Source organism: Triturus cristatus, chromosome 1_2 (assembly GCF_964204655.1).
Source record: "Triturus cristatus chromosome 1_2, aTriCri1.1, whole genome shotgun sequence".
NCBI lineage: Eukaryota > Metazoa > Chordata > Amphibia > Caudata > Salamandridae > Triturus > Triturus cristatus.
Window position 1 is genome coordinate 946560831 of NC_140580.1, and position 26227 is coordinate 946587057.

Sequence of the window (26227 nt, forward strand, 5' to 3'; positions counted from 1 at the left end):
GTGCAACATATGGTGATGCCTCCGTTTCCTTCTGCCCTGGATACATATTTGTGGCAGTTTGGAATCCTGGCCACGGATAGTGTTTACAGGGCAGCCATCTCGGCTATGGCCAAGCTCCACTTTGCCACCAAGCTGTTTTTTCTCACAATTTTGAAATTGCTCAATTGGGCCAGTTGTGTTCTATTTGCATATCTAATTATGATGGAATTTTATCTGTGCCGATTTGAGCTATTTAAGTTTTTATGTTAAGAGACCTTGCAGAGCCTATAACTGCCCCCAACAACGAGGCTTTCCATCGCTAAACCCAGAGCGAATGGTGCACAAACAATACATACACCAACTAAAAGAGGTGAAGAGAAGGGAAGCTAGTTTGAGAAGAGCCAAGTCTTGACCGATTTCCTAAAGCACAGACGGTTCTGAGTTTTTCTGAGAGAGAGAGGCAGGTTGTTCGATAGGACAGGGGCCAAGGCTCAGAAGGAGGGACCTCCTGTTCTTACCCTCTTGAGCTGAGGAACAATAGCAAAGGTCAGATCGGCTGACCGAAGAGGTCTGGATGGTAGGTACGGGGACATAAGGTCAGCGAGGAGGGGTCCCCTTGGGAGTGAAGAAATAATCTTATGAGCAATGCACAGGGTCTTAAACTGTACATGCTGGTCCACAGGGAAATCTGAAGTCTTTTTGTGATTGCTTTATTGACTCCTAGGTATAGGACATTGCAGTATTCTAGGCGGGACAGGATAAACGATTGAATAATGGTCTGTCTAGTTTGGGGGTCAAACAAGCTAATGATAGTTTTAAGGCTTCTTAAAAGACCAACGCAGGAACCAGTCAGTGATTTGGCTTGGGCATCAGAGGTAAGGGTTGTCCATCCATATTCCTAGGCTCTTAATGACAGGCTTGGGGGTTGGTCTGCGGGTGAACACCTACCAGTGGTCTCCCCAAGTGTGAGTGTGTTTGCCTAACAGTAGTATCTCAGTTTTGTTGACATTACATTACGTCTTAGACAGTTGTTATTCTTCCACTTCGCAACAGCAATCCTTCCTTTCTAAAAATTGGCCATGTCTTGCATTGCGTTCTCTGAAGTGAAAGAATGAGCTTGGTATTGTCTGCATACGATACCAGCGGGAGCCTGAAGGATGTTGCAAGCTGCACAGGTGGTTGCGTGTAGATATTAAATGAGGTTGGGCTCAGTGAAGAGCCCTGCAGGGATTGTTGGTGGGACACAAAAGGGGATAAAATTACCTGATAAAAGTGCTCACTCAAAAACGAGGAAAACCAGGTCAGGGTGGAGCCTTGCATCCCAATTTCATGTAAGCATTGCAGGAGCATTTCATGTGACACTATGTCAAAGGCGGCGCTTACATTGAGCAGGATTAGGGTCAATGAAGTGCACTCATCAAGGAAACTGCAGAGTTTGTCTGCTATTGCTAGGAGTGCAAATTTGGTGCAATGGGTTGACCTAAAGCCATTTTGGAATGTATCCAAGATGTGGTTTTCTTCTAGGAACTCTGTCAATACACTGACATGTTTCTCTGTTACCTTGTCCATAAAAGGTAGAAGAGAGATGGGCGGTAATGCTTCCAGGCACAAGGTACCATAGCCGAGGTTAGGGAGGGATTAATTATTTCTAGAAATGGTGGGAGTAAAAGATTATAAAGGTTTAGGATGAGGTCTGGTCTTATCGGGAGAGCCAGATTTGACTTGTCTGCATAGGGCTTGTAAGGAAGCATTCAGTATGGTTCTAGGGCTAAGGGTCTCTAAGTAATATTGGAAGAGAAATGTGAGTAGATGTCCTCTACTTTGCAGATAAAGTAATCTGCTAGCTTTTTGCAGTGTTGGGCAGAGGCTTCTATTGGCTCGGCCGATAGAGCTGGCTTCTTTAAGCTGTTGACTAGGTTGAAAATGTATTTGGCGGAATTGGTGCTATTGCTTATTTTGTCGGAGGAAAAACTTAAAAAAACCTTTGTGGAGGAATCATAGGTGTTTTTCTAGGCCCGCTCAAGCACTTTACAGTGCTTTTTAGCTGCTACGAAGGTCTCATTGAACCAAAAGGCAGAAGGTTTGTTTTTGGCCAGACCTGACGAGCGGGGATGAAAACATCAAGAGATGAGGTAAGCCAGTATTTTAGCATGTTATCGGCAGCTTCCACGTTAAGTCAACTAAGGACGACTGCACTGAATAAAATTACTAAATTCCAGTAAGTCTAGTTTCTACCAAGGTCATTTCAGGGTTGTGTTGGGGGCCGAGGTGCCATTCTGGCGTTCAATTATGATGGACATGGGGACCATGAAGTGGTTAGTTGAGGTCATAGGCTAAGGGATCCAGACCCTCCAATTACTTGCATTCGAAAAAATAGGGTCAGGAAGGTGGCCAGCAGTGATTTGCACCTGCAACTAATCGGGATAGTTGCACGGCTGTAAGGTCATTCAGAAAATTGCGAATTTCATCGTCCAGAACAGATGTGTCGAAATAAAGGTTCAGGTCACAAATAATAAAGCTTGCATGTTTATAACTAGTGGGGCCAGGTAATTTACCCAAGGAGAGGTGGGCGAGGGATGGCCTACACAGACTTCTATACAGAGGGTTAAGGACCGGAAGGAGAGACTGGCCTAGCCAGGTCAACAGCTGGTGATCGGTGCTAGCCCAGAGACTGGGGGCTTGAGTGGATGAGTGGGAGTTGGGGGGGGGGCTTTGACTGCGAAGAGGGATCCAAGGCTAAGAGGAGCCCCACTAGCTACCCAATATCCGGGACCACAAGTCGAAGATCCAGACTTACGCCCACTGAGAGCACTTTGACTGCCCCCTTAGCAACAGAATAAGAAACCTTCAGGGACCGGCCCGGGGTGGGGGCGTAACGGGCTATCATTGACTGCGCGCTGGATGGGTCATGGACCAGGAAGCCATTGGCAATCCAGTGAGGACCCCTAACCATACACAGGAGCAACCGGGGCCCACAGCCCTACATTCACATCCTCATAAGAAACAAGATTACTACACCCCTACCAGAGTGACGTCTACGGCCATAGAATTAAATGGCAGAAGAGAAAAAGAGGTTGTCTCTCTAGAGACTAGGGTCCGAGGCTCATCTGCGGTTGGTTTGCTCATGGTCAAAAAGAAACTGGGACTAGTACAAGACCCTTACCTCCACGGCCCGTGGAAACCCAGAATAAATGGCATCGGCGAGGGCGAAGAAGGGGGGGCTCCATTAAGACATGTTTGCGAAATCAGGAGGCCCCCAGAAAGGAGAGAACAATTAAGGCGAAGGACCAGGAGGCACCAGTCACACGCCCATACCTAGAGGCCTTATTTTCAGGCCTAAGAGAAGACCTACTGGCAGTCAAAAGAGATCTGACGGGTGAACTGCAAGCGATCTGAAAGGAAGTCACAGACATAGGAGACAGAGTGGACATGTTCGAGGAAAGGGGAGCCTCGCAAGATGAACAAATAGAGCAGTTACAATAAGAAATAATCCACTTATCAGAATAACTGGATCTCCAAGCACACACAGCGTACCTGGAAAATCGCTCTAGACTAAACAACATTCGGATCCAAGGAGCCCCTAGAGACGCAAAAAGAGGGAATATCGAGACCTATGTAGCCGAACTGTTTGCACAGATCCTCGGGGATACTTCAGCAGAGGCAATCTGTTTAGATCGGACCCACAGAGTGGGTAGCTGGGGCTCGCCCACTGGACATCTTGATCTGTGTCCACCACTTTGCACTCTAAGAAAAGATTCTGTGAAAGTCCCAGGAGTCACCAACAATACAATTCAGAGGTCAGACTCTACACCTGTTTCAGGAACTAGCCAACTCCCCTCTCCAGAAAAGGCGTGGGTTCTGTCCAGTAATGATCTTCCTTCGAGACAAAAAAGTAGCCTACTTTTGGGGCCACCCATTCAGATTGATATTTCAATGGCAGGATCAGCTTCTAGAGCTCTGCTCTCTATCGGAAGTGTGTGATCTCCTCCAGATAGAACTGACAGAGGAACCCCTCGTTACTACACATTTTGGCAAACAGAGAAATGATAATAGGTGGAAATGGGAAAGAGTCCCTGGGGGCGGTCAGGGCTCTGTCCTAGACCCAGAGACCATGGCGTCCTAAAGAAAGGCCTTTTTGGACAAATTAGCAGAAGATACCATGACTAATGATCTGGCATGAGGAGACACAGCACAGATTGAGAGGCGGAGGGGTGGGGGTTGGAGCGGGGAACTCAAGACGCGGCTGGAACTGCAGTCAGAGGCTCTATCATTGGTAAGGCGATGGCTTACGATGGGCCATCTCCAATCCAAAGACTATGGTTAATTTTTGTTTTAGTTAAGGGGTTAGTTTACGGGTGCCTCTCAGCCAGCCAGAATATCTTCACATACCGAACTCATGAGTGGCCGTATGAGGGGTCGAAGGAGGGCGGGGGAGATAAGTCAGGAGTGAACATAAGACACCCTGGGATGACACTATGACAGCAACAACACACAATCTGAGAGCCCTGACCCTCAATGTCAAGGGCCTGAATAACGCTGTCAAAAGGAAGGCGATACTTTCCTACCTAGAGAACTCTCCAGCGGGCGTGTGCCTCTTACAGGAAACACATTTGCTGCGCCGAGACTGGCACAGGCCTCGAGCTTTCCCACAACAGTTATTCTCCTCCCTGACCCAAAAATCCGGCAGGTGTAGTACTACTATTCTCACGATCATTTCAGGGAAAGGTGGCAGAGATTAAGGGCCGTCTCCTAGAATACCGAATACATTTGGCTCTCACTCTATGCTCCTAGGATGTATATACACCCCCAATGAGAGAAGGGAGCAGTTTCTTCAAGAAGCAATTATCTAAGTAATGGCCACGGAAGACAGGTGTGTGATATTAGGAGGGGACTTAAATTTAGTATTCCAAAATGACTTGGACTGCTCAACCCAACGGCAGGGGGCAACAGGGGCGATTAGTGCTGGGGTTTCTCGCTGGCTACGAGAATTGGGCCTGAGAGACTTGTGGGGGTGCCATCCCAACTCAAGAGATTATACCTTTTACTCCCATGCACATAGATCATATGCGCGGCTAGACTACTTTCTGGGCTCCAGGGGAGTGGAAGAAGCAACGCACTCTGTAGATATTGAACCTAGAGCCCTATCTGATCACTCCGCGATCCACTTGGACCTCGCCCTCCATCCCCAAAACTGAGCAGCCCGTTGGGGGAGACTCAGACATTCAATACTTCGCCGGCCAGAAGCCATACAACAAATAGGGAAGCGATTAGGGACTACCTGGCATTTAACGAACTCCCAGAGACCTCACCCGCAATGGTCTGGGACGCTCTGAAAGCAGTAATTAGAAAGGGAACTGATAGCAATATCAATTAACAAAAGCTAGAAGAGATAAACAGACACAGGTCCGGGAACTTGAGCGCATTCATCATCGCATTTGGGCCCCACGTATATGGCGACAGCTGGAGATAGCAAGGAAGCAATTAGCAGGCTTAGACCTACACCGCATACTCGATCCTTTGCCTTAAGAACGCTTATTACCTGGGAGGGATTAAAAGTGGGCGACTATTGGCCACCAAACTAAAAAGGCAATGCCAATTTAACACCGTAGAGACCCTGACATCAGAAACAGGAGAAGTCCTAGAGGGAGACGAGGCAATAGCCACCAAATTCAGATCCTTCTATAAGGATCTATATTCTGTACAGGACCACCCTCCTCCCAATCGATAGCTCACTATTTAAAAGCCAAGGTCACCAGATTGACGGGGGAGAAACCAGCTGACCTTGATAACCCTATCGGAATTGAAGAGGTTATAGCCGCAATTTCAAGGTTAAAACCCAATAAGTCACCCGGCCCTGATGGTTTCCCGGCCATCTTTTATAAAACATTTTGCAACTTAGTAGCTCCCTCTCTCACTAAGGTACTCAATGCAATTACGAGCGCACACACTCCCGCCATCAATAGTCCTAGCAAAAACCTGGGCAAAGAAACACCTATGCAGGTCCTATCGCCCCATATTGCTTTTAAATGTGGATGCTAAATTGTTCACAGGGATTTTAGCAGCGCGTCTGGCCCAACACTTGCCAGGGCTGGTCGCCCCAGACCAATTGGGATTTATTCCTAATGGACAATGTTCAGACCACACCAAACGACTCCTCCATCTAATAGATAATCGTCCTGCTCCCAGTGTGAAATGATGCTCTTTTCTATAGATGCAGAAAAAGCTTTCGACAGAGTGCACTGACCGTATCTGTCGGAGGTTCTGAGGCATTTTGGACTAGGGGACAGATTTTGCTCTTGGGTTTTGAGCAGATATGAGAGACTGCAAGCCTCAGAGTAAATGGTAGAAACTCAGAGCTTTCGAAATCAGACGGTGCACACGCCAGGGGTGTTCCTTCTCTTCCCCCTATTATTTGAGCTCTATATGGAGCCATCTGCACAGAGAGCAAGACGATCCTGAAGTGAGAGACGTGAGCTTTGGGGGCGTAGAGCACCTTATCACCCTATACGCAGATTACGTCATCGTTTCCCTAGACGATCCGCGATGGTCACCTCTGAATTTCCTAAGAGAGATCAAGAGATTCGGAGCAGTCTCAGGCTACCGAATTAATATCGCAGGCATTAAACTTAACGGTACCACACACTATGCGAAAGCTCCTTACTCATGCATGTTCAATTAGCCGGCGACCCACTGTTTTATATTTGGGGATTCAACTTGCTTCGACAATCCAAGAGACTGTGACACTTAATTATCGAGAATTAGTAGACAGTCAAAACGGATTTAGCTCGTTGGTAACCATATGCACTGTTGTGGCTAGGGCGAGTTGCGGCATTAAAAATGACAATCCTTCCTAAGATTTTTTATATCTTCTTGACTTTACCCCTCTGGCATAAAAATCCACTTGCAATGTTTAGTGAGATTTTATCAGGTCGATCTATTTTTAGCATTTACTCAACCTTGCTGGCGAGTTAATTTAAACTGGAAGGAACAGGTATTTTGTTCATTCAGAAAGTGAATGAGCAATAAAGTGGCCTTTAAATCTTGTTTTTGTCTTGACATATTTGCTGTCTGTTCAAGGGCAGAGGTCAAATGTCAGTTTCTCTTTTAATTAATTGTTACTTATCTGTTCCTGGAAAATATGTTTTACTTTTCTTTCTCTTATTTTTATTAGTGCTGTTTGTCAATTGAGTTATCTGACAATAAATGTGAAACAAAAGGCTGTAAAATATCAGGTTTTTTTTTCTAACACAATATTCAAACAGCTTGTAAATGAATAGTACAATTATTTTAAAATCTATCAGGAATTTGAAATAACTTTTTTTGTAATTCAGAAGTGTGATGCAAACAAAGATTTACATACGAGCAAAACAAATCACAACACTCTACTTGGTGATGTGCAAACACATATTTGCAGAAATTCGGTTTCCAGACATTGTACACTATATAGTTTTAAAACCACATGTCTGTGGGCATTTCTATGTAAAATCTGCTGATTGCAAATGGCAATGTGCTGCTACCTCATGCTTTAGTTATGTATTTATTAAAAGTGATAGTTTTTAATCATGACTTAAACATTTCTGCCCCTGCACTGATGACAGTGTGGTTAATGAACTAAGTCAGCGGTCATTTGTATCCTGTATGTGGCTAAATTTGTATTATATATGGAGCAAAGTTGTCTATTATTCCAAATAAGAGTTTTCTGTACAGCAGACATACTGAACTTGCGTATTTGAAGGTGCTCTCATATGCAATAAAGAAGAAAATGGTGTCTCGGTTATTTAAAATACTTGCCCAGGATTACATCATTTGAAACCAGTTTAGGGGTCAAGAGCCTTATAATTAGGTTGAGTAGATTTTTTAAGTCACTAGACCTGCAGGTTTTGTAACATTTTTAGGATTTTTCAAGGCATGCAAGAGGAGCGCTTCAAACTTTGCAGAGAGCTTTCCAGTCCTTTGTGTGGGCACACGGGCGTCCCCGCATGAGACGAGACTGGTGTTGGCGCAGCCTGGGGGAGGAAGGCCTAGGCGTTTCATCTATCTTGGGCTATTTCTAAGCAGCGCAGCTTGGGTATCTGGTAGAATGGTCCACCCAGAATCAGAGAAGTCTTGGCTATTTATGGACAGGGCGCTGGCAGGTACATCTGTGAAAGAACCCCCTTCCTGAAAAGAGCTAATCGCCCACTTAGTCTTTATCTCTCGACGATCACGGCGCCCATGCTTAAACTATGGGACGTGGTGGGAGCAAAGAGGGGTCTCCCATCCTTTCCTTCCCCGCTGACTCCATTAGTACAGAATCCAGCTTTTACCCCGGGAATGAATCGGTTTGAGTTCAGTGCCTGGCAGAAACCAGAATGCAGATCAATTGGCCACTTTTTCGATGAAGAAGGTCCCATCCCATTTGATACACTGAGAGCTGACTACGCACTTCCAGAGGACAAGAGATTACACTACACACAAATAAGACACTGGGTGATGAGTCTACAGATGAAGGCAGTGACATTGAACCGCCTTTGGGAGATGGTTCCTGGATAGGGATTCGGACAAACGATTGGTCTCCGATCTGTACAAAATCCTGATGGGCCCTGAACCAGAGACAAAGTCCACTTCCCAGTTGCGGTGGGACCAAGAAATAGGGCGACAACTGTCGCAAAAGGAATGAGGGATATCCACTACAGCCAGCTTCCTAGATTCCGCGCCTATATTATACTGGGTCTCCCCAACCCACTCCAATCTAAGAGAGGTAGACACATTACTTTGGCACTTACAGCGGTGCACCAATCGATACTGCCATTGTGGGGTACAGATAGGACCCCACTGAGATTAGCATGGCTACACCGTATCTGGGATGTACTGGGGATGGAGAGGCGCTCTTTAGCTCTCAAGTCAGAAGGGGACACATTCTGATAGATCTGACACCTGTTCGTAACACAGGAATTCACTGAGCTCACTTGCCCTAGATATCTTAGACTGCTGTGACCGACAGAACGCCCAAGTACCGAAGCCAAATTAGACAAGATGGGAGCTAAAGGCCGCAAGCATAGAATAGAATTGGCTATGAGCTACCGGCACCTGAGGGGGGAGGTGGAGGGTAGTTAGGACTTCAGTTTGAAGTAATAAGTTGCATTATAGCTGATAATGGCTGAATGTTGATGCCGTGTCAGCAGCATACGGATATTTCTCAAATTATTATCTTTGCAACAATGAAACAATTTAAACATAAATTTGTAACCAATTAGGAGGTGTTAATTCAAGTTTTGCTACCATACCATACCATACCATACACTGCCCTAGCCAGGTTTCTGTGAGAAATAGTATGTCAGGTAAGTGATCCTGAATAAAATCAAAAATATCCATGTGGTGGCAAACCAAAGAACATCCATTAATACTGAATTACTTGAAAGTGATGGGGTGTGATTTGGTTAGTGAAGTTTGTTGTAGTAGTAGTAGCACCTGGGGTCAGGCTTAAACCTGTAGATATTGCATCTGAATGATTCCTCCACCAGATCCCACAAGGGAGCAAAGTTTAAGAGAAGAGTAGACTAACCTGTTTGAATAGGGAGTGGCAGGGTACCTGGCCCCTGGTGCCATTTGGGCATAGACTGGCACGCCTTCGGCGCACTAGCGGCACGCCCGCACATCGGAGCTCATTATATGCTCAATGCCTCGGTTTCAGAATGAGCAAGAGGCGGCAACTAAATCGCTAACGTTGGTTAAACTGGTGGCCCCCACTAAGATCCTCAACTGCGCTCCACAAGCCCAGCAATAAAGTGCACAGTGCAGAGCGAGTTCGATTCTTGCCCTCGCAAATCAGAAACATTATGGGTTTTAAAATGTTAAAAATTGTAAAAACTATTCAGTCATCTCAGGCCCAGCCCACCCTCTTAAATTCACCAAGTCAAGTGCTAAGCGCGGATCACAGTAAAAAGTGCAATTTTTGAAGAGCAGCAATTTGGTTTTCAAAATAGTGCAGTTATTAGGTCGAGCCTAGAGCAGCGCATGCGCTGCTTGCTCGACTTTTAGTCAAGGGGTAAAAAAAAAAGTGCTACCAGATGCTGCCATGGCCGGCCTAGAGCTTGAGTGCATGTGCACGGGCGCGCACTTTGCATGCCTTTCTCCGCGCTTCAATTCCCTCCCCCCTCCCCCACCACAGATCTGTCACTCTGCTGGCCTCATTAAGTGCATTGCGATCGCTTTCACTTTTGTACACAACTCCCGGGCTTCTCTTGCGTTTCTTCCCCCACTGTTCTTCCTTTAATTCCGGCTTCAGAGTCAGCGTTACCCCTCGATAACATTTAACTAAAATTATAAATTTAATCTCTTTAAAATACAATTTAGCACGTTGTGGAGAAAATAGGAACTGCCAGGTTTGTCCAATTCTTAATATGATCTTGCAAAATGCATTTATTTTATCTACAGCTCTTTTCGGTGCCCGCATATTCCCAGCCTTGTACACCAGGACAATGGCTGAGTAGGGTATGTTAGACTGCCTTTGTTACCTAAGATCCAATCACAGCAGTCGTAGTGAATTTACACGAGTTTAATTTGTGACGAGAATTATCTTGCTTTTACATTTGTCAGAAGTTTAATATAACGTCAGTCACGGAAGTAGTTCAACCGAATAAACCTGTTTATGCAGTCAAACTATCATTCGATTCGAATTCTTCTGATTCGGGGCGAAAGAACGGGAACGAGGTAGTTTGCCTGTCTGATGGAAAGCTGAGAGACGCTGTCATTGCACATGCAGTATTTGCTTTGAGACTTTTTTGGCAGCTTCAAGTGTCAGCATTGCATGAGCTCTGGCGTGTGTCATAACTCGCGGCTATTTTCAGCGTGACAACGCAGGTTAACCTACTCGGGGAACCGTAAAAGTAGTAAACTAGGCATTTTAAACGAGACGGTTCTTTGGATCTGCAAACTGTTTAGCATACTAAGGATGTTGTTGCCACAACAAGTTAGCAGACTACTTTATAAAATGGACCTTCGTTCTGGCTTGCATTATATACTTGTACGCATCTGCCGGTTTTGTTTGTTTACAAAAAACGTTGTCTAATGTATATAAGAAACTCAAAATCTCCCGAAATTCATTAAGTTATCACTGATCTGATTTCATATGATGAATTGCGTTACTCGTTTTTTCACAAAATGCATGCGTATAGAAAAATCGTTTGTGCTATCCGAGGTCTGGCTTTAACGTTTTCGTACGAGGCGTAATCGCATCAGTACCACTGCTGCTCTTGTGTGCCTAGACCTCACCCTCCCACGTGGGTGAGTATGAGGGCGCCGAGGAGTGAGGCTTTGTGACGTCTTGTTTAATTATGAGTAGTATATTTGACTTTTTTTCCCCTATTCGACGCCGCCCCTCCTCCGAGGTAGTGATGGTTATGACAACAATGCCAAGTTCAGAGATTGGCCTTGCTGTGCTTTGACACTCACCGGCCTGTCTTTAGACAAATAACACATGCAGAAACTAGAGGCGAGCGAACCAGCAAATTAACAAGGAGAACCGACTTGAAGGGTCGGCTTTGGTTAAAGAGCCAATGCACAAGCCGAGCCTTAAACAGATTTGGCATGTAAATCCTGTAACCTGTATCCCGTTCCAATATGATAAGGTGTCTTTAACATAAAAGTGTATTTCTTTAACACACAGAAGCATGTAACCGTAGTGCATCAGAATATATCTCTTCACTGAGAAGTATTATTTTAAAGTGGGCGTTTTTAAACATGCACGGACAAACATTCCTGCCCCCACCATGATGGCATGCTGTTGGTGAACTCCGAGGCAAATTTAATTTTCAAGTATACCCTATCTGTGACCTGGATGCATAGATTGGATGGAGCAACATCATTATAAAAACAAGCATTGGCCTAGCCAATAGGTCTCGCCTTTGGGACCTTATAAGTAAGTTATGCAGCACAATATCCTTGGTGCAACATCATCAACTGTTGCATGGGTAAACACATATAAGGTCCCAAAGGCGAGACCTATTGGCTATGCCAATGCTTGTTTAAAGTAGCATCAGTTCAACAAAAAGGTTAACAAAGGAGAGTGGGGGATGTTTCAACCTAGAGAGACATTAGTTACAAACAAGCTTTCTGGCAAACACCAGAGACGTATGAAGCCAGGACTTAATGAAGTTGGTAGCCTTCTGGTGGATTGTGTCTTTGAGCATCTTAAAAGTAATACATGGGGAAGTAAAAGAGTAGTCTCCTTTTTAAAAATAATTTTCACGTACAATAGCTGTTTTGTTTTCTCTTACATTTCAGCTCCCAGAGGGAGTGAACATTTCAAAGGAAGCCCGAAGTGCCATCTCTCGAGCTGCAAGTGTGTTTGTGCTTTATGCTACCTCCTGGTAAGTCGCTGTGCCTTCTCATGGTTTTAGTGTTTTTGTGCCACCTAATGATCTGGGTAGGTTTTTGCTTTGTACCATCTCACAGTTCTGTGTTTGTATCGTGCACTCTCTGCCATTAGTATGTCATTGGAGTGCCTTAAACTATTCTGGGGTTAGAGATTGTTTTGTGTACGCATCATTCTTAGCCTGTGTTTCTGCTTTGTAATGCTTAATTTGTTTACGAAGTTGTGCAAGATCAAGCAATAGTTTTTTTAAGTAAGGGGAATTTTAAATCTGGCCAGTTGCGGACCAAAAACCAAACTAAGTGAGCGAATTCTTGGTGATAATGCAATTGCAAAGTATATCCGCTTTGTAATTCTGTGGTGAATTTTCATGATTGTTGGAACCGTACAAGAAGCTCAAGGCCTGAGTCATTAATTTCCCTCTCCTTCCTCCACTCTCAATCTCTCATCTCCAACACCATTGTCCAGTTTCAGGTGACTGACGAACACAGGATTCCAGTGGCGGCTGGCAGGGAACGTGGGGGGGGGGGGGGGGAATGAGGTCAAAAATGAAATAAAATACGCACTTATCTTCTCATGGCCGCCGTCTCGGTCCCGGAAGCAGGAAGTACACAGGCTTCCCTAAGCCAATTACAGTGATTAGTCTGAGTGCCGTAGTTCAGTGCTCAGACAGGCAGTGGGAGCCTGTGCATGTTCCTCACCAGGATGTGTATTGGAACCTGGTGGGAAACATGCAACGTGCACATGACTGTTTGGCCAGTCCAAGACAGGCGGCCAAACAGTCATGCGCACTTAGTGTGCCCACCACTCCTCCCCCTGTGACCCCGCCTGCCCTGACCTAGCCTGGTAACGCAGAAAATCAAATGATAACTGTTATTATTATTTTTTTCATTTTTCCTGCTCTGAGAGCATGGGGCGACGCTCCTCTGCCTTGGGTGAGGAATCGCCCCTGCAGGATTGATCTTTGTCATTTTTAAAAGCTTAGTGTTTTATTATGTTTTAGGGTGTAAAAAGTCATCCTTTTTAGGTCTCGGCTAGCGAAGGCTGCGTTTGCACAGTCTCGCTCGTGAGATACAATGACTTGGAGAAGAGGGGCTTGAACCCGCCCCTCTTCTCCCCTCTTCTCCATTGGCTGGCCTCTTGAATGCTGGCCAGCCATTGGAGAAGAGGTCCGTCACTCCGAACAGGCCCCGTCCTTTTCGGATTCGGGGGCGTGTTTTTTGCAACTTTTCTAATTATCTCCTCCAGCCAATGGCAAGAGGAGAACACGCCCCGAATCTGAAAGCGCCGCTGCCTTTCTCCGAGGCATTTCTGCTTCGCCTCGGAGAAAGGCGGTGGGGTTCATGGCATCATATGGCTAGGCAATTATTTTTATGATGATGTTTTATATACTCTTTTCATGCATTTATTTAGATATAATTGCCCACTCTGCTTTTGTCACATCCACGTCTTAGTCTATGCTCACAGTGTTACCCAAGTTGACACGCCCCGCCTAAACGACTTGAGAACTCATTCGCAGGTACTTTCCACCGTCTTCCGTATGCACTGTTGCCAGAAGCGCAACTAGAGCCAAATTTCGGGGGGGGGCTAAGCAAAAATTTCGGGGGGGGGCTGAATCTTTAAACAGTAGGCAGAGTGGCGCTGATTTCGGGGGTGGGGGGGCTGAATCTAGGCAGAGTGGAGCTGCAGGGGCTCTTAGAAGGGGTGAAACACCAGCGAGGCCTCATTAACATGCAAATGGTCTTTTTAAAGACCTGTGAAGTGCTCGAGCGCGGCTGTGTGTCTGCCCGGGAAGCGGGCTCATCCCGGGCTGCCACACACGACGGGGGGGGGGGGGCTGAAGCCCTTTGAGTTCAATGGGTGTTGCGCGCCTGACTGTTGCCATGTATCTGCGAGAACTCCGTGTAACTGCTTTTATTCTATATGTAACTAGCACTGCTATCCTCGTGTATAGTATACTTTTGTGTATACTGCTGCTGTGTTCGGGGTTACTCCCCGGACTGTACTTACACCAGGTGTAACTCGGGTAACTCTTTCTATGCCAGTGATGTGCAGCGCTCTCATGCCTTTGCGCCACACCAAACTCTATGAACGAAATATCTATTCTTTTATTCAAAATTGTGTGTAGCGCTGACCAAACATGTAGCGCCTACCAAACCGAAAGGCGATCCCTTGAACCTCGCCCGTGGACAATCCGTGCAGCGTCCGCACATCACATTTACATACTACATCCCCCTTTGATCGGACTACTAACCACCAGGGGCGCACTTATCAAGAACTGTTAGACCTGTCAGCCCTTTGGGTGGTCCCTCCTCATCATTATTTATTTTGTCCCACTTTTGCCTCAAACCCTGTTAGTATTTTTCCTTTTTGGGAACCACCAGACTTTTTAGTGTGGATGCAGACTCAGGGAGCCATTTTATCTACCCCTGAAACTTCTGTCTGAGGGCCTGGAGCACAAAATGGTGGCCACCTGTGACCTCATCAGAACCCACTGGAACCTACTAGAACCTTCTGCAACATTCTGGAGCCCTGTGACAGTTGGAGGCGGTTTAGAATGTTGGGAAGCTAAGACAGAGAGTTGGCAGTTGGAGTTGGCAGTTGGCACCTGACTGGTGAAGAGAGAGCAGCAGAAACCTGAAGGAGGAAGGAGTGAGGCAGCAGGGGTGGAAACTTGTGCCTGGAGTGGGGTCCATAAACCCACCCTTGATACTAGTCCCTACTGACTGAGCCCAGCCTGGAGCCCTGTGTGGGAAGAAGCAAGAAAAACCATCTTAAGGACCTGGACAGCAGGAACAGGCCTTAGAAGCAAAGAACAGCAAGATCCTGACCTGGATACTGGTTTCCCTGGAGTCCGACGTCGAGTAGCCTGAGACCTGGAGCCCGAGGTGGAGAAGCGGCGCTGACTGGAAAAAGCAGACGTCGTACCCGGAGCCGCCGGAGGTCGAGAGAGGGCGCCGACAGAGGTCGTAGAGAGTACCAGAGGTCGAGGAGGAAGTCACCTGAGGTCGAGTGAGCGGCGTCGTCGGAGGAGTGAAGTCCGCCCTCCGGAGTCGCCGGAGACCGAGGTGAAGCGTGCCGGAGGTCGGGAGTGGAGATCGCACTCCGGAGTCGCCGGAACCTGAAGGGAAGCGTGCCGGAGGTCGGGAGTGGAGATCGCACTCCGGAGTCGCCGGAACCTGAAGGGAAGCGTGCCGGAGGTCGGGAGTGGAGATCGCACTCCGGAGTCGCCGAAACCTGAGGAGAGGAGCACCGGAGGTCGGGAGTGGAGATCGCACTCCGGAGCCGCCGGAAGTCGACATCGAGCCAAGGCCGGCCGACGTCATTGAACCTGAGGTCGACATCGGACCGGAGCCGCCCGAAGTCGACATCGAGCCAAGACCGCCCGACGTCATCGAACCGGAGGTCGAGATCGAGCCGAGGCCGCCGACATCGAACCGGAACCGCCTACCGGCGTCGTCAAGAACTGACATTGCGCCGAGGCCGCCGACATCGAACCGGAACCGCCTCACGGCGTCGACACAACTCCAGCGGCGTCGGAGCTTCAGAAAAAGGGCAGTAAGTGGAATAGAGGGCGCCTAAGGCCCTTTGGAATCCTGAGAGACTACTCTAGGGGCTAGAGAGGTGCTGGAACCAGCTTGACTGTGCCAGGGGTGAGCTGAGACTAATACAGAGGAGTTGTGTAGAGTGGGAGAGCCAGATCTCTAGAATTCCCCCCTTGATCTACCTCAGTTTAGGCCTCAGCCTTGTCCAAGCCAGGGAGTAGACGCCCTCAAGCCATCCACCTAACCACAAGCTGTGCCTGGGCCAAATCAGCCCATAGTAATCTCAAATGTGATCTGATTCTATAAGTGTCACTGTCAGCTTTTAATTATTTATTGAGAGCACTGTATTTATTGTATTTAACCTATTTATTGCTTCACTGTATTTATTGTTCCACAGTATTTATTGTCGCACAATATTTATTGGTTTGCAGTATTTATTGCCTCAGAATATTTAATTGCCTGTATGTATTGCACTTATGTTTATGCCTTAATTATTTATGATCACCCCTATTTATTGAATCATTAAGACAGTATTTATTTGACCTGCACTATTTAAAAAGCCTTGTGTACTGTGATTGCATTATTATTTTTCTAATCAGCAACTAAGAGAAAAAGAAGATAAAGAGATATTTTCATAATTTTTACGGTGTAGTCGTTTTTGGAACGGATGCACGCATGGTTATTGTAGGGGTATGTCGTATGCTTAGCACGGTGCCTGATTCCTGACCACTCGAGCCAAGCTACCACAGTGTGTCCGGAAGAACACATGACCACCCTTCCGGTGTGGGAGTGTGTTTTTCTAACATGATTGGTGTTCAGCGGCGGGATAGAGCTGTGCCTACGTATACTCGAAAATAACTGTGGGTAGTCCATAGGCCTACACCTGGAGTTTTCTCAAAGCGGCCTTCCTAATTGTGGGTTTTTGTTTTTTCCAAATTTACTCTAGTGGTGGGAGGAGGTATTATATAAGGTACCCCCCTGCATAGTTACTGCACATAACTGTTCTCTGACCTGAGTGGGCAAGATGGAGTTTGTACTAGAAAATCTAGAAACTTACACTGTGGCCCAACTCAGGGAGTTCTGTCAGCGGGAGGGGGTGTATTGTCCCCCAGGAGCAAAGAAGGGTGCACTCCAAACCAGCTTAAGGGCTTGGGGGGAGGCACGACGAGAAAGCAAGGCTGAGGAGGAGGACAGGGATAGAGAGCCCGACAGTGAGGGAGCTGGTTTGTACCAACCTGAGGTGGGGAACCTGTCAGCGGGGCCCAGGACACTTTCCAGGAAGGGCAGCAGTGCCTCTAGCGGTGGCTTGTCTGAAGTGGAGTTAACAGACCGGAGGGAGAAAAGACAGCTCACATGGGACTTAGCAAGGCTGGAGAAAGAGAAGGAGGAACAGAGGATGGCTCATGAGATAAGGCTGAAAGAGATAGATCTTCAGATCCTGAGAATTGGGGCACACCCTGTACCTAACGGTGGCAGCGAAGAACGAGAGTACACCAGGGAACCCAAACCCTACCTGCCAAAGGACATAGTAGCTAGTTATGGGACGGGTGACGATTATCGCCAAGTGGCTAGCAGCCTATGAGGTCTCGTTAAGGGCCCATGGGGTTCCAGAGAAGTACTGGGGAGGGGGATTGTACAAGTACATGCCTCCAGCTGGTAGGGATGCTTTATTGGCCCTCGAAGAGGATGAGCAGACCTACTACCCCACCATGAAAGTGGCGCTCATAAGAAAGTTTGGACTAACACCCGAAAAGTACAGACAGAAGTTCAGGGGTAGTCACAAACTGGGCACACAGAATTGGGTGGACTTCCTGGACTATGCAAAGAAGGCACTAGAGGGTTGGATTCAGGGCAGTGAAGTGAGGGACTACGAGGGGTTGTTTGATCTAGTACTGAAGGAACACCTGCTCGAGAAATGTTTCCCTGAACTGCGTCAACACCTGGTGGATAGCAAGCTGACCAATCCCCGGAAGCTTGCTGAGGAGGCGGACATTTGGGCTAGTACCCGGGTGTCCACAAGGGGGACTGGAGGGGATACTCAAAAGGCCGGACAGGGCGCCCCCCAGAAGAAAGAGGGAGGGGAAAAGAAAAAGGAGTTCTCCAAAGGCCCCCAAAATAATTTCCAAGGAAAGGGAACAGGATTCACCCCCTAGGGCCAACCCACCCAGAAACCCTAATCCTGGCCAGAGTCAGCAGCCAAGGGTTGTCCATTGCTACGAGTGCGGTGGCGTTGGACACTATAAAGGAGATCCGAAGTGCCTGAAACGACCACCCCCTCCCATTGGAGGAAAGACCCCCGGAGTAGCTAGTGTAGTGCTCGGGGAGGAGATGCCCTTAACTAAGGGAAGGGAGTGGGCGGGTGTCACTTTAGTGTCCCTGGGAGAACGGGAGATGGTTCCTAAGATCCAGGTGCCCGCAAATACTGTAAAGTATGGGCAGTGGGTCACCATCAACGGCCAAAGAGGGGAGGCTCTGAGAGACACAGGAGCCAGTATGACTATGGTACGTAGCCAACTGGTGTCTCCAGAGCAGGTAATTCCCGATGTACTCCACCCAGCCGCGATGGCTGACGGCAGAACAGGCCACTATCCAGTGGCCGAGGTTCCCTTTGAATGGGGGGGGGGTTGCAGGTTCACTTCGAGTTGCCGTAAGCTCTGCCGTGCCAGTTGATTGTCTGCTGGGGAATGACATGGAGCACAATGCTTGGAAGGAGGTGGAATACCGGACTCATACTGAGATGCTGGGTACACCTGACTGGGCCTGTGTGAGCACAGGGTCCGCGACTACCCGGAGAGGGAGTTCATTTCGGCTGGAGCCTGGAACAAAGGCCCAGCCAGCTGCCAGTCAAGGGAAGAACCGAGGACAGGAGGAGCCTGCCTCGGCGTCCGCACCCCGTAGGACGGATAGGCCACCGGAGGTGGTGGACCAGGAGTCTGCGGTGGGGGATGTTACCAGCCTGGAGGACCTACCCATCCCGGCCGAGTGGCATGTGGAGGGAGGCCCGTCCAGGGAGGAATTCTGCCAGGGCCAGAGGGATTGCCCTACCCTTGAGGGGCTGAGGCGACAGGCCGCAGCCCAGGCAGCAGGGAGCGTTGAAGGGAACTACAGTGTTTACTGGGAGGATGGCCTCCTCTACAGTGAACCCAAGGCACCCCTACATGGATCGTCACGAGCCTTGGTAGTCCCTCAACGTTATTGAGCCTTCCTTCTGGAGTTGGCTCACGAGATCCCATTGGCAGGACACCTGGGGCAAGACCAGACCTTCGCCCGTCTTGTCCCACACTTTTATTGGCCTCAAACGAAAGTGTCGTCCGATACCTACTGCCGGACATGTGTGTCTTGCCAAGCCAGTGGGAAAACAGGGGTGAAGCTGAAAGCTCCCCTGGAACCACTTCCTGTCGTTAGCACCCCCTTTGAAAGGGTGGGCATCGACATTGTGGGTCCGTTAGATCCGCCAACGTCAGCTGGTCACAGGTTTATCCTGGTTCTGGTGGATCATGCCACACGGTACCCAGAGGCAATACCTCTGAGGACCATAACAGCACCTGTTGTGGCTAGGGCCCTGATGGGAATCTTTACCCGAGTGGGTTTTCCCAAGGAAGTTGTGTCCGACAGGGGGACCAACTTCATGTCAGCGTACATGTGGGCCATGTGGAAGGAGTGTGGAGTGACCTACCGGTTCACAACTCCTTACCACCCCCAGACCGATGGTCTGGTGGAGAGGTTTAACAAAACCTTGAAAGGCATGATCAGAAGTCTGCCTGAAAGCCTGCGGAGGAAATGGGACGTCCTCCTACCCTGTTTATTGTTTTCTTACAGGGAAGTGCCACAGAAGGGAGTGGGCTTCAGCCCCTTCGAGCTTTTGTATGGGCACCCTGTACGTGGACCTCTCAACCTGGTGAGAGACGGATGAGAAAGAACTCCCAGAAAGCTTCCCCAGGATGTGGTGAGCTACATGCTGGCCTTCCGGAGCCAAATGGCTAAGTTGTGGAAGCAAGTTTCCGACAACTTGGAAGCCAGCCAAGCAGTAATGAAGGCGTGGTATGACCACAATGCTCACCCGGTGGAGTTGGAGCCTGGCCAGAAGGTGTGGGTGATCGAACCGGGAGAGCTTAGTGCCCTCCAGGATCGCTGGTCAGGACCCTTTGAGGTGTTGGAGAAGAAGGGTAAGGCTACCTACTTGGTGGACCTGAAGACCCCTCGTCAGCCCCTATGGGTGCTGCATGCCAACCGCCTCAAACCCCACCACGAGAGGCCTGAAGTCATCTTGATGATGGTGACTGACGGAGGAGAGGACGTGGAAAGCGAGCCTCTCCCCGATTTGTTTGCGTCTCAAGAGAAGGATGGGTCGGTGGAGGGAGTGATTCTCTCCCCATCTCTAACTCCTGAACAGCGGGAGGACTGCCGCCAGGTCCTGGGACAGTACTCTTCGTTGTTCTCCCTTGTCCCGGGTAGGACTCACCTGTGCGTCCATGACGTGGACACAGGAGACAGCCCACCCGTGAAGTCCAAGATCTACCGGATGTCGGACAAGGTGAAGGCCAGCATTCACAGTGAAGTCACTAAGATGCTGGAGCTAGGAGTGATTGAACCTTCTAGCAGCCCCTGGTCCAGTCCGGTGGTGTTAGTACCGAAAGCTGCACCACCGGGTGCCCAACCGGAACTGAGGTTCTGTGTGGACTACCGGGGACTGAACTCAGTGACCAAAACTGATGCTCATCCGATCCCTAGGGCGGATGAATTGATTGACCGGCTGGGAGCTGCCCAATATCTAAGTACCTTTGACCTTACTTCTGGGTACTGGCAGATCTCTTTGACTGATGGAGCAAGGGAAAGGTCAGCCTTCTCCACGCCCAATGGCCACTACCAGTTCTGTGTGATGCCCTTTGGGCTCAAGAACGCACCTGCCACGTTTCAGCGCCTGGTAAACCAGATCCTCACCGGAATGGAGAGTTTCTCTGCTGCTTATCTGGATGACATAGCCGTCTTCAGTAACAGCTGGGAGGATCACTTGCGTCACCTGCAAGCTGTTCTCCAGGCCCTGAGACAAGCTGGATTGACGATCAAGGCCAGCAAGTGCCAGATCGGGCAGGGGTCGGTAGTGTACCTTGGACACTTGGTGGGTAGGGGAGCGGTGCAACCCCTCCAGGCGAAGATCGAGGCCATCATGGCCTGGGAACCCCCCAAGACACAGACTGAGGTCCGAGCTTTTCTGGGCCTCACGGGATATTACCGCCGCTTCGTGAAGGGGTACGGTACCATCGTAGCCCCCCTCACGGAGCTCACGTCCAAGAAACAACCTCGACGGGTAGTCTGGACGGAGGCTTGTCAGCAGGCCTTTGTGAGATTGAAGAAAGCCATGTGCGAAGCCCCGGTCTTAAGGGCCCCAGACTTTTCCAAGGAGTTCATTGTCCAGACGGATGCATCAGAACATGGCATTGGGGCAGTGTTATCGCAACTCAATGAAGAGGGTCTGGATCAACCCGTGGTCTTCCTATCCCGGAGACTACTCCCCAGGGAACAGAAGTGGAGTGCAATAGAGCGTGAAGCCTTTGCAGAGGTATGGGCTCTGAAGAAGTTGCAGCCATACCTGTTTGGCTCGCACTTCATAGTTCAGACCGACCACCGACCCCTTCGTTGGCTGATGCAGATGAAGGGGGAGAATCCCAAGTTGTTGAGGTGGTCTATCTCCCTACAGGGAATGGACTTTCAGGTGGAACATCGGCCTGGAGTGGACCACGCCAATGCAGACGGTCTCTCAAGGTATTTCCGCCTTAGTGATGAGAACTCCCAAGGGGTTGGGTAGCTCTCCCCACTTTCAGCTGGGGGGGACGCGTGTTAGACCTGTCAGCCCTTTGGGTGGTCCCTCCTCATCATTATTTATTTTGTCCCACTTTTGCCTCAAACCCTGTTAGTATTTTTCCTTTTTGGGAACCACCAGACTTTTTAGTGTGGATGCAGATTCAGGGAGCCATTTTATCTACCCCTGAAACTTCTGTCTGAGGGCCTGGAGCACAAAATGGTGGCCACCTGTGACATCATCAGAACCCACTGGAACCTACTAGAACCTTCTGCAACATTCTGGTGCCCTGTGACAGTTGGAGGCGGTTTAGAATGTTGGGAAGCTAAGACAGAGAGTTGGCAGTTGGAGTTGGCAGTTGGCACCTGACTGGTGAAGAGAGAGCAGCAGAAACCTGAAGGAGGAAGGAGTGAGGCAGCAGGGGTGGAAACTTGTGCCTGGAGTGGGGTCCATAAACCCACCCTTGATACTAGTCCCTACTGACTGAGCCCAGCCTGGAGCCCTGTGTGGGAAGAAGCAAGAAAAACCATCTTAAGGACCTGGACAGCAGGAACAGGCCTTAGAAGCAAAGAACAGCAAGATCCTGACCTGGATACTGGTTTCCCTGGAGTCCGACGTCGAGTAGCCTGAGACCTGGAGCCCGAGGTGGAGAAGCGGCGCTGACTGGAAAAAGCAGACGTCGTACCCGGAGCCGCCGGAGGTCGAGAGAGGGCGCCGACGGAGGTCGTAGAGAGTACCAGAGGTCGAGGAGGAAGTCACCTGAGGTCGAGTGAGCGGCGTCGTCGGAGGAGTGAAGTCCGCCCTCCGGAGTCGCCGGAGACCGAGGTGAAGCGTGCCGGAGGTCGGGAGTGGAGATCGCACTCCGGAGTCGCCGGAACCTGAAGGGAATCGTGCCGGAGGTCGGGAGTGGAGGTCGCACTCCGGAGTCGCCGAAACCTGAGGAGAGGAGCACCGGAGGTCGGGAGTGGAGATCGCACTCCGGAGCCGCCGGAAGTCGACATCGAGCCAAGGCCGGCCGACGTCATTGAACCTGAGGTCGACATCGGACCGGAGCCGCCCGAAGTCGACATCGAGCCAAGACTGCCCGACGTCATCGAACCGGAGGTCGAGATCGAGCCGAGGCCGCCGACATCGAACCGGAACCGCCTACCGGCGTCGTCAAGAACTGACATTGCGCCGAGGCCGCCGACATCGAACCGGAACCGCCTCACGGCGTCGACACGACTCCAGCGGCGTCGGAGCTTCAGAAAAAGGGCAGTAAGTGGAATAGAGGGCGCCTAAGGCCCTGTGGAATCCTGAGAGACTACTCTAGGGGCTAGAGAGGTGCTGGAACCAGCTTGACTGTGCCAGGGGTGAGCTGAGACTAATACAGAGGGGTTGTGTAGAGTGGGAGAGCCAGATCTCTAGAATCCCCCCTTGATCTACCTCAGTTTAGGCCTCAGCCTTGTCCAAGCCAGGGAGTAGACACCCTCAAGCCATCCACCTAACCACAAGCTGTGCCTGGGCCAAATCAGCCCATAGTAATCTCAAATGTGATCTGATTCTATAAGTGTCACTGTCAGCTTTTAATTATTTATTGAGAGCACTGTATTTATTGTATTTAACCTATTTATTGCTTCACTGTATTTATTGTTCCACAGTATTTATTGTCGCACAATATTTATTGGTTTGCAGTAGTTATTGCCTCAGAATATTTAATTGCCTGTATGTATTGCACTTATGTTTATGCCTTAATTATTTATGATCACCCCTATTTATTGAATCATTAAGACAGTATTTATTTGACCTGCACTATTTAAAAAGCCTTGTGTACTGTGATTGCATTATTATTTTTCTAATCAGCAACTAAGAGAAAAAGAAGATAAAGAGATATTTTCATAATTTTTACGGTGTAGAGTCGTTTTTGGAACGGATGCACGCATGGTTATTGTAGGGGTATGTCGTATGCTTAGCACGGTGCCTGATTCCTGACCACTCGAGCCAAGCTACCACAGTGTGTCCGGAAGAACACATGACCACCCTTCCGGTGTGGGAGTGTGTTTTTCTAACAAGAACGCAGAGTTCAAGTTTGTTAGAAAAACACACTCCCACACCGGAAGGGTGGTCATGTGTTCTTCCGGACACACTGTGGTAGCTTGGCTCGAGTGGTCAGGAATCAGGCACCGTGCTAAGCATACGACATACCCCTACAATAACCATGCGTGCATCCGTTCCAAAAACGACTCTACACCGTAAAAATTATGAAAATATCTCTTTATCTTCTTTTTCTCTTAGTTGCTGATTAGAAAAATAATAATGCAATCACAGTACACAAGGCTTTTTAAATAGTGCAGGTCAAATAAATACTGTCTTAATGATTCAATAAATAGGGGTGATCATAAATAATTAAGGCATAAACATAAGTGCACTACATACAGGCAATTAAATATTCTGAGGCAATAAATACTGCAAACCAATAAATATTGTGCGACAATAAATACTGTGGAACAATAAATACAGTGAAGCAATAAATAGGTTAAATACAATAAATACAGTGCTCTCAATAAATAATTAAAAGCTGACAGTGACACTTATAGAATCAGATCACATTTGAGATTACTATGGGCTGATTTGGCCCAGGCACAGCTTGTGGTTAGGTGGATGGCTTGAGGGTGTCTACTCCCTGGCTTGGACAAGGCTGAGGCCTAAACTGAGGTAGATCAAGGGGGGATTCTAGAGATCTGGCTCTCCCACTCTACACAACCCCTCTGTATTAGTCTCAGCTCACCCCTGGCACAGTCAAGCTGGTTCCAGCACCTCTCTAGCCCCTAGAGTAGTCTCTCAGGATTCCACAGGGCCTTAGGCGCCCTCTATTCCACTTACTGGCCTTTTTCTGAAGCTCCGACGCCGCTGGAGTCGTGTCGACGCCGTGAGGCGGTTCCGGTTCGATGTCGGCGGCCTCGGCGCAATGTCAGTTCTTGACGACGCCGGTAGGCGGTTCCGGTTCGATGTCGGCGGCCTCGGCTCGATCTCGACCTCCGGTTCGATGACGTCGGGCGGTCTTGGCTCGATGTCGACTTCGGGCGGCTCCGGTCCGATGTCGACCTCAGGTTCAATGACGTCGGCCGGCCTTGGCTCGATGTCGACTTCCGGCGGCTCCGGAGTGCGATCTCCACTCCCGACCTCCGGTGCTCCTCTCCTCAGGTTTCGGCGACTCCGGAGTGCGACCTCCACTCCCGACCTCCGGCACGATTCCCTTCAGGTTCCGGCGACTCCGGAGTGCGATCTCCACTCCCGACCTCCGGCACGCTTCACCTCGGTCTCCGGCGACTCCGGAGGGCGGACTTCACTCCTCCGACGACGCCGCTCACTCGACCTCAGGTGACTTCCTCCTCGACCTCTGGTACTCTCTACGACCTCCGTCGGCGCCCTCTCTCGACCTCCGGCGGCTCCGGGTACGACGTCTGCTTTTTCCAGTCAGCGCCGCTTCTCCACCTCGGGCTCCAGGTCTCAGGCTACTCGACGTCGGACTCCAGGGAAACCAGTATCCAGGTCAGGATCTTGCTGTTCTTTGCTTCTAAGGCCTGTTCCTGCTGTCCAGGTCCTTAAGATGGTTTTTCTTGCTTCTTCCCACACAGGGCTCCAGGCTGGGCTCAGTCAGTAGGGACTAGTATCAAGGGTGGGTTTATGGACCCCACTCCAGGCACAAGTTTCCACCCCTGCTGCCTCACTCCTTCCTCCTTCAGGTTTCTGCTGCTCTCTCTTCACCAGTCAGGTGCCAACTGCCAGCTCCAACTGCCAACTCTCTGTCTTAGCTTCCCAACATTCTAAACCGCCTCCAACTGTCACAGGGCTCCAGAATGTTGCAGAAGGTTCTAGTAGGTTCCAGTGGGTTCTGATGATGTCACAGGTGGCCACCATTTTGTGCTCCAGGCCCTCAGACAGAAGTTTCAGGGGTAGATAAAATGGCTCCCTGAATCTGCATCCACACTAAAAAGTCTGGTGGTTCCCAAAAAGGAAAAATACTAACAGGGTTTGAGGCAAAAGTGGGACAAAATAAATAATGATGAGGAGGGACCACCCAAAGGGCTGACAGGTCTAACACGCGCCCCCCCCCCAGCTGAAAGTGGGGAGAGCTACCCAACCCCTTGGGAGTTCTCATCACTAAGGCGGAAATACCTTGAGAGACCGTCTGCATTGGCGTGGTCCACTCCAGGCCGATGTTCCATCTGAAAGTCCATTCCCTGTAGGGAGATAGACCACCTCAACAACTTGGGATTCTCCCCCTTCATCTGCATCAGCCAACGAAGGGGTCGGTGGTCGGTCTGAACTATGAAGTGCGAGCCAAACAGGTATGGCCGCAACTTCTTCAGAGCCCATACCACTGCAAAGGCTTCACGCTCTATTGCACTCCACTTCTGTTCCCTGGGGAGTAGTCTCCGGGATAGGAAGACCACGGGTTGATCCAGACCCTCTTCGTTGAGTTGCGATAACACTGCCCCAATGCAATGTTCTGATGCATCCGTCTGGACAATGAACTCCTTGGAAAAGTCTGGGGCCCTTAAGACCGGG

General features: G+C 49.2%; 1 protein-coding gene across 1 annotated transcript in view; it reads left to right on the top strand.

The window, feature by feature from the left end:
* The window catches only part of POLE3 (DNA polymerase epsilon 3, accessory subunit), a 117910-nt gene that overhangs the window by 38687 nt on the left and 52996 nt on the right, over positions 1–26227 (top strand). Inside the window, exon 3 of the mRNA XM_085609954.1 lies at positions 12244–12329. Within this exon, the coding sequence (XP_085466080.1) occupies positions 12244–12329 (86 nt within the window). The remainder of the gene's footprint in view (positions 1–12243; positions 12330–26227) is intronic.